At 47.5% G+C, this 8,218-nt stretch overlaps 1 protein-coding gene across 6 annotated transcripts in view; it reads left to right on the forward strand.

The window, feature by feature from the left end:
• The window catches only part of CUNH2orf42 (chromosome unknown C2orf42 homolog), a 43,629-nt gene extending 39,767 nt beyond the window's left edge, over nucleotides 1-3,862 (forward strand). For all 6 annotated transcript variants that reach the window (XM_032179021.2, XM_032179023.2, XM_032179024.1 and 3 more), the window contains one exon: nucleotides 3,179-3,862. In XM_032179021.2, coding sequence (XP_032034912.1) covers nucleotides 3,179-3,387 — 209 coding nt within the window. In that variant the 3' untranslated portion in view covers nucleotides 3,388-3,862. The remainder of the gene's footprint in view (nucleotides 1-3,178) is intronic.
• Nucleotides 3,863-8,218: the final 4,356 nt, after the last annotated feature.

Here is an 8,218-nt window from a genome sequence, read left to right on the forward strand (position 1 = left end):
AAATTTTCTTTTGGATAGATGTATCAGTCATTGCTTTCCCTTCCTTTGATTCTTCTAGCTATTTACTCCCTTTTCCTTATGTAGTTTTTTTTTTTAACTTCCTGTTCTTTTCTTTACTTATTACTGAACAGATAAGATCTGTCCAGACTTTGGGAGGCCAAGGCAGGCGGATCACGAGGTCAGGAGATTGAGACCGTCCTGGCTAACACGGTGAAACCCCATCTCTACTAAAATACAAAAAATTAGCCGGGCATAGTGGCGGGCGCCTGTAATCCCAGCTACTCGGGAGGCTGAGGCAGGAGAATGGCGTGAACCTGGGAGGCAGAGCTTGCAGTGAGCTGAGATCGCGCCACTCCAGCCTGGCTGACAGAGCGAGACTCTGTCTCAAAAAAAAAAAAGATCTGTCCAGACTCAAATTTTGGTAACAGGCAGATTGCTTGGGACCACTCCTGCGTGATGGCTGGCTCCCTCTCAGATCTGTATGTGGAGTGCTGATGCAGAGTTCTCAGATCTAATGTTTCTCTTTCCTACCACAGTGGCATCTCCTGATCATCTCTGCCTCCTTCATTGCTAATAATGGAATATAGGAAAAAAACACACAAAACTAAGATTCCCCGCATATATAGTTTTCAAGGGTTTCTCCTCTTTCTCACACCCAAATTGCTTTACTAGTGCAGACTATACCTTCCAGAACACACTCTGCCACTGCTATTCACTTTTTTTTTTTTTTTGAGATGAAGTCTTGCTCTGTTGCCTAGGCTGGAGTGCAGTGGTGCGATCTCGGCTCACTGCAACCTCTGCCTCCCAGGTTCAAGCAATTCTTTTGTCTCAGCCTTCTGAGTAGCTGGGATTTCAGGGTGTACCACCATGCCTGGCTAATTTTGGTATTTTTAGTAGAGACAGAGTTTCACCATGTTGATCAGGCTGGTCTCAAACTCCTGACCTCGTGATCTGCCTGGCTTGGCCTCCCAAAGTGCTGGGTTTACAGACGTGAATGACTGCACCTGGCCCTGCTATTCACCTTAAATGCACCTACCCTCCTCTAAGTCCCCTTTGCAGTCATCAAGAATTCAGGTACATGAGTGGGGAGGGGTGTGTGTGAGATGTTCTAAAGGAAAGGAAGTGGCGCTGCTCATTTGCTGCTCTGTATAAGTACTAGCCAGGGCACAAACAGTGAGAGAGACAAAGTGTTTTCCTGACTTTTTCCATGTAGCCTCCCTTTATGAAGGAAAGATGGGATATGCTATGGCCAAAGTCTGGGTAGATTTCTTTCCATCCATCTCCACCTGTTTTATATTTCCTCCCAGAAGCTGCCAGTGGTCTTAGTGTTCATCAGTTGTGAGTTTTCTTTTTCTATGTCTTCATTGATATTTAAGTGAAAAGTTGGCAGCAGCTCCAGATATCATTTGAAATGGAAGCTAGAATGTCTGTGACAAACATGAGCTAGATAATACCTAACATTTATATTCTATGACTAAAAGAAACCAAACAGACCAAAATACCCTGCCAATAAGGCTGTTAGTCTGGGGTGAATGGATGGATGCTTTGTTTCTCATCATATCAGTGATGTCTTAGTCTTTGTGAGAAAGGACCAAAAGAAGTAGAGGGAAGGAGTTTAAAAGGGGTGACTATTTAGGCTAAAGTGGAAGGAGAGTAACATAGTGAAGTGAAAAGTAAAATATAAGCCAGGCGCAGTGGCTCACGCCTGTAATCCCCACACTTTGGGAGGCTGAGGTGGGAGGATCACCAGAGGTCAGGAGTTAGAGACCAGACTGGCCAACATGGTGAAACCCTGTCTGTACTAAAAATACAAAAATTAGCTGGACATGGTGGTACGTGCCTGTAGTCCCAGCTACTTGGGAGGCTGAGGCTGGAGAATCACCTGAACCCAGGAGGCAGAGGTTGCAGTGAACCGAGATTGCAACACTGCACTCCAGCCTAGGCAACAGAGCAAGACTCCATCTCAAAAAACAAACAAACAAAAAAGTAAAATACTAGCTTATGAAGTCGAAGGTTAAGTAGTGCTGAGAGAAAAATGTATTATTAATTTTTATAATATAAAAATGTATATACATTAATCCATCCTTCTTGGTTTTTTTGTTTTTTGGGGGTGTTTTTTGAGGCAGAGTCTCACTCTGTTGCCCAGGCTGGAGTGCAGTGGCATGATCTCAGCTCACTGAAGCCTCCGCTTCCTGGGTTCAGGCGATTCTTCTGCCTTAGCCTCCCAAGTAACTGGGATTACAGGAGCATGCCACCACACCTGGCTAATTTTTGTATTTTTAGTAGAGACGGTTTTGCCATGTTGGTCAGGCTGGTCTCAAACTCCTGACCTCAAGTGATCCACCCACCTCAGCCTCCCACAGTGCTGGAATTACAGGCGTGAGCCACTGTCCCTGATCTACCCTTCTTGTTTTCTTGTATTACTTTGTTTTTTTGAGACAGAGTCTCACTGTATTGCCCAGGCTGGCACTGAACTACTGGGCTCAAGCAATCCTCCCACCTCAGTCTCCTAAGTAGTTGGCCATAGGCACATTTCACCACATCTGGCTAATTTAATTTTTTGTAGAGACAGGGTCTCACTTTGTTACATAGGCTGGTTTTAAACTCCTGGCCTCAAGCTATCCTCTCACCTTGCCCGCCAACACTGTTGGGATTACAGGCGTGAACTACCATGCCTGGCCTAAATATGTATGTTTTAACTTCATGATGGCTGGGTGTGGTGACTCACGCCTGTAATCCCAGCACTTGGGAGTCTGAGGCAGGCAGATCATGACGTTAGGAGATTGAGACCATCCTGGCTAACATGGTGAAACCCCATCTCTACTAAAAATACAAAAAATTAGCCAGGCGTGGTGGCATGCGCCTGTAATCCCAGCTACTCTGGAGGCTGAGGAAGGAGAATCGCTTGAACCCGGGAGGCAAAGGTTGCAGTGAACCGAGATTGCACCACTGCACTCCAGCTTGGGTGACAGAGCGAGACTCCGTCTGAAAAAATCCCAACAACTTCATGATGATCAATAAATCTGATATCCCAATCACCACTGAATTTATAAACCTCATTTGGCCTTCTGATTATCAAAGCTGAACAGACTGCTCCAATTCCAGACACTTTTTTTGCAATTAGGAACACCCATTAGAGTCAGGTGGAATTGTACTAATACTCCTTTTTTCTCTTTAGGCAACACTTCCCCAGATCAAAAGGAGCCAACACCTTTCATCATCGAGTGGATCCCAGATATCCTTCCCCAGTCTAAGATTGGCGAGCTGCGGATCAAGTTTGAGTATGGCCACCACCGGAATGGGCATGTGGCGGAGTACCAAGACCAGCGGCCCCCCTTGGACCAGCCCTTGGAACTGGCCCCTCTGACCACTATCACTTTCCCTTAAGGCAAAACAAGAGAATAATCTTTTGCTGCTTAATTTGCACATCCCCACCCCTTGACAACTTTAAATGCTAGTTAGGCACTTAGATGGCCCTGTTCCTTGGTGAACTGCTCTTAGCTAAGATGCAAATTCTCAGTGCTTTCAAGTGGATTCTGTTGAAGAAAATCTCTTGTAAATAGCCTTTTTGGTGCTGCTGTGTACAGTCTTCATTATGCATTGGGCAGTATTTCTGGCTAGAGTTTAAAAGGAACAGAAAGAAAACCAGCTTATTTTCCTTCTTACGGACTCATCTTTAGTGTTTATTTCAACCTTTTGCTAATTCTCTGAGAAATTTGCAGCACTCAGCCATATACCAACAGTGTTGGAAAGTTAACACCCTGGTTAGGGCAGAATGTTAAAGACCATCTTGGCAGAGTTCCAGCCGTGCTCTTTATTCTGTTCTCAAATAAAGCACAGTGTCACTAGTTTTTCCAAATTATATCTCATGGTCGCCTGTTTATAAAATTATAAATTTTGGCGGGGGGAGGCGGGATTTAACTGATAGTGATACGGGAAAAACAGATCCAGGTATCAAAGGAATATTGATATTTCAATAGTGATACAGGAAAGAGATCCAGGTGTCAAGGGAATATTGCTGTTTAAAACTAATGCTTGTGATAGCTTGTTCACTTCATACTTGTATCTTTATATATTCTCCAGTTAGTAAAATTCAATTGCTGTTTCTGACTGAATGATCACAGAATAGAGATACTGAAAGACCCAGAAGTGCCGGGCGCGGTGGCTCAAGCCTGTAATCCCAGCACCTTGGGAGGCCGAGACGGGCGGATCACGAGGTCAGGAGATCGAGACCACCCTGGCTAACACGGTGAAACCCCGTCTCTACTAAAAATACAAAAAATTAGCTAAAAAAAGACCCAGAAGTATAAGCCTATCTTTAAGGAGGAAAGAAGGGAATGAACATTCCTTGCATGCCTACTATGTGCCAGGTAATTTCTTTGTTTTTGTTTGTTTTTTGAGATGGAGTCTCACTGTGTCGCCAGGCTGGAGTGTAGTGGCGCGATCTCGGCTCACTGCAACCTCCGCCTCCTGTGTTCAAGCGATTCTCCTGCCTCAGCCTCCCAAGTAGCTGAGACTACAGGCACCCGCCACTATGCCCAGCTAGTTTTTTTTTTTTTTTTTTTTTTTTGTATTTTTAGTACAGTCGGCGTTTCACTTTGTTGGCCAGGCTGGTCTTGAACTCCTGACCTCGTGATCTGCCCGCCTCAACCTCCCAAAGTGCTGGGATTACAGGCGTGAGCCACCACGCTCGGCCGTACCAGGTACTTTGAATTGCAAGTGACAGAAAGCCAGTTAACCAGCTTGGGCAAAATAGGCATGAATGACTGGTTCGTGGACACTAAAGTAGAGCTAGACAACCACACTGCGCTGGAGCTGATGTGGCTGGGCCTTGGGACCTGTGGAGCTAGGGTCCATCTGACCCATTTCTGCCTCTCTCTGGGGCTTCATTTGATCTCAGCACAGAGCAGCTCCTCCTAGTAGGAATTCTGGCTCCTGAAGTGCCTGAATGTATGGCTTCCTCACTGGAGCAGGACTGACTGCTCCACTCTCTGATCCAAAAGGCAGAACCCCTCCCTCCCACCCCCCAAAAAGGCACTCATTGGCCTAACGGGGAGACATTTTTGGTAAGAGAGGTGCTATGCCCCTAAAAGAGAAGGAATAACCACATTGTGTTGTCTACCCTCTGCGATTGAGGGGCTGGTTTGTGTTAGCTCCTCAGACAATGGGGGAAATTGTTGAGCATCCAGGGAGGTGCACAGAGACCTAAAACTTGAATTGGGCTTCAAAGGAGAGGAAGGGTTTGGATAGGTGTGGAGAAGATAAAACTAGATGAGGCATGCCCGCCACGGTGGCTCACGCCCGTAATCCCAGCACTTTGGGAGGCTGAGGTGGGCAGATCACAAGGTCAAGAGATTGAGACCATCCTGGCCAACATGGTGAAACTCCGTCTCTACTAAAAATACAAAAATTGGCCGGGCGCGGTGGCTCACGCTTGTAATCCCAGCACTTTGGGAGGCCGAGGCGGGCGGATCATGAGGTCAGGAGATCGAGACCACAGTGAAACCCCGTCTCTACTAAAAATACAAAAATTAGCCGGGCGAGGTGGCAGGCGCCTGTAGTCCCAGCTACTCCGAGAGGCTGAGGCAGGAGAATGGCGTGAATCCGGGAGGCGGAGCTTGCAGTGAGCCGAGATCGCACTCCAGCCTGGGTGACAGCCTGGGTGACAGAGCGAGACTCTGTCTCAAAAAAAAAAAACAAAACAAACAAAAATTAGCTAGGCGTGTTGGCGTGCGCCTGTAGTCCCAGCTACTCGGGAGACTGAGGCAGGAGAATCACTTGAACCTGGGAGGCAGAGGTTGCAGTGAGCCAAGATCGCGCCACTGCACTCCACCCTGGCCACAGAGGCGAGACTCCTCTCAAAAAAAAAAAACAAACAAGAACTAGATAAGGCAGAGGCTTGCCTGAAGAGCAGGAACACCCAAGGAAAGACCGTGGTTGGCCATTCTGAGAAATCCTTCAACCTGAGAACTTGGAGGACATCGGTCACAGCTTTTTGACAAAACACACCTGTGGGTGACAGGCAGATGCCTGGTCTAGTAATACCTGACTGACTCAGAAGAACCACAGGCGCCACAAAACACATGGGTGGAGCAAATCATCCACCCAAAGAGGACTCTACTCAAGCAGTCAGATCTTCCCCCCAGCACCACTCCAGGACACTATCACAGCCCATCACAATCTGGAATGGAGTTCAGAGTCACCCCTTTTTTCCTAACTTGACACCCCCTCTACCAAGTCAAGCACGGGCCTAGGAGGACCAGTAGAACTGCTGCACCCACTCCCAGCCTCCAGACACCTCTGGGACAACATCAGTATTGATCTCATTTTGGTCCTAGATACTCCCATAACAGCACTCCTCAAACCCCGCATCCACCTACCTCCCCACCCATACACATTCCCACATGTACTGTCCATTGCACCCCTCCTCCATCAGTCAATGGGATCTTTAAGGACTGCCCAGCTGCTGCCTCTCCAAGCTAAGCCACCATTTGTATTCTGGAGAGAACAGCTTAAAACCCTCCATACCCACACGGCCTCCTGTCTACTGCACAGACTGATCATTCTCAGACTGAGTGTATCAATAGGTCTGAGAGAGATGCCTTCTTAACTCTTCCTCCTCCAGGCAACATGGCTGGGGCCCCTGACATCATGGTCATCATGAGAACAACAACTTGCTACTCCTCCACCCAGAACACTTTGATTCTAATCTACTATGGCCCTGCCTCTACCAGTACTACTATTGTCTCAACAGATTGCATATATATATATATACACAAAACAGATTGCATATATATATATATATATAAATTTTTTTTTTGAGAGTCCCGCGCTGTCACCTAGGCTGGAGTGCAGTGGCACAATCTCGCCTCACTACAACCTCCGCCTCCCAGGTTCAAGCTATTCTCTTGCCTCAGCCTCCTGAGTAGCTGAGATTACAGGCGCGCACCACCACGCCCGACTAATTTTTTTGTATTTTTAGTAGAGATGGGGTTTCTCCATGTTGGCCAGGCTGGTCTCGAACTCCTGACCTCAGGTGATCCACCTGCCTCGACCTCCCAAAGTGTGCTGGGATTACAGGCGTGAGTCACGGCGCCCAGCCAGATTGCTAATATTTAGAAGCTACTTGGGGGACCTCCAAACTCTAACTCCAAGAACTATCCACCCAAGAGATCTGTAGGCCTGCCACCTGACTTTCAAGGTACCAGATGTCATCAGCCCTGTGGCTTTGTGGGCCCACTAATTCCCAATCACCTAAATTCACCCCATCTTTCAGTGACTGCTGTCCTGGGTTGGTGCCAATGCCCTGCCCTTCCCTCCAGCCCACATGTGCATACACAAGCACACACCATACATACTTCAGTCCTCATCCAACAGACACCGTTCTGTCAGAACCTCAGCCAGCTCCTCCTATCCCTGGTTCTCCCCTGTCCGAAAACGCCCAGAATATGCCTTCAGCTAGAAGAACCCAGAGAAATCTCACTATACCCTGCTGGAGGGGATGGGCAGGGGCTGGCTGCTCTCCCCAAGCTCTGTGAATTATAATAACTAGACCCTCTAAGTCATAGACAACACAAAAAAGTCAGCCACGGGGGGCAGCCCTTGTGTCTATTAGTGAATTTTCTCAAGAGATCTGCTTAACCTGCTTCACCTATTTCTTCTTCCTTTATCTCCCAGATTCTGATTTCCTGGTTTTCCTCTGTGGCAGATCATATTTTCTGACACTTGTAGGATTTTTTTTTTTTTTTTTTTTTTTTTTTGAGACGCAGTTTCGCTCTTGTTGCCCAGGCTGGAGTGCAATGGCATGATCTCGGCTCACCACAACCTCCACCTGCCGGGTTCAAGCAATTCTCCTGCCTCAGCCTCGCCAGTAGCTGGGATTACAGGCATGCGCCACCCATGCCCGGCTAATTGTGTATTTTTAGTAGAGATGGAGTTTCTCCCTGTTGGTCAGCCTGGTCTCGCACTCCCGACCTCAGGTGATCCGCCCGCTTCGGCCTCCCAAAGTGCGGGGATTGCAGGCGTAAGCCACCACGCCCAGCCTTGATTTTTTTTTTTAAATCCTCCTTACCGACCTTGCTCCCTGGCTGCCTCTCTTCCCATCATCCAGTTCTGCAAGTGCCCTTCGCATCTACCATCCCATCTGCTGTACCAAGTGAACAGGACGACTTATTTTATTTACAACAGCACTTCTTAAACTTCAATGTGCACAGGAATC

This window comes from Hylobates moloch, unplaced genomic scaffold (assembly GCF_009828535.3).
Source record: "Hylobates moloch isolate HMO894 unplaced genomic scaffold, HMol_V3 SCAFFOLD_15, whole genome shotgun sequence".
NCBI classification, from domain to species: Eukaryota; Metazoa; Chordata; class Mammalia; order Primates; family Hylobatidae; genus Hylobates; species Hylobates moloch.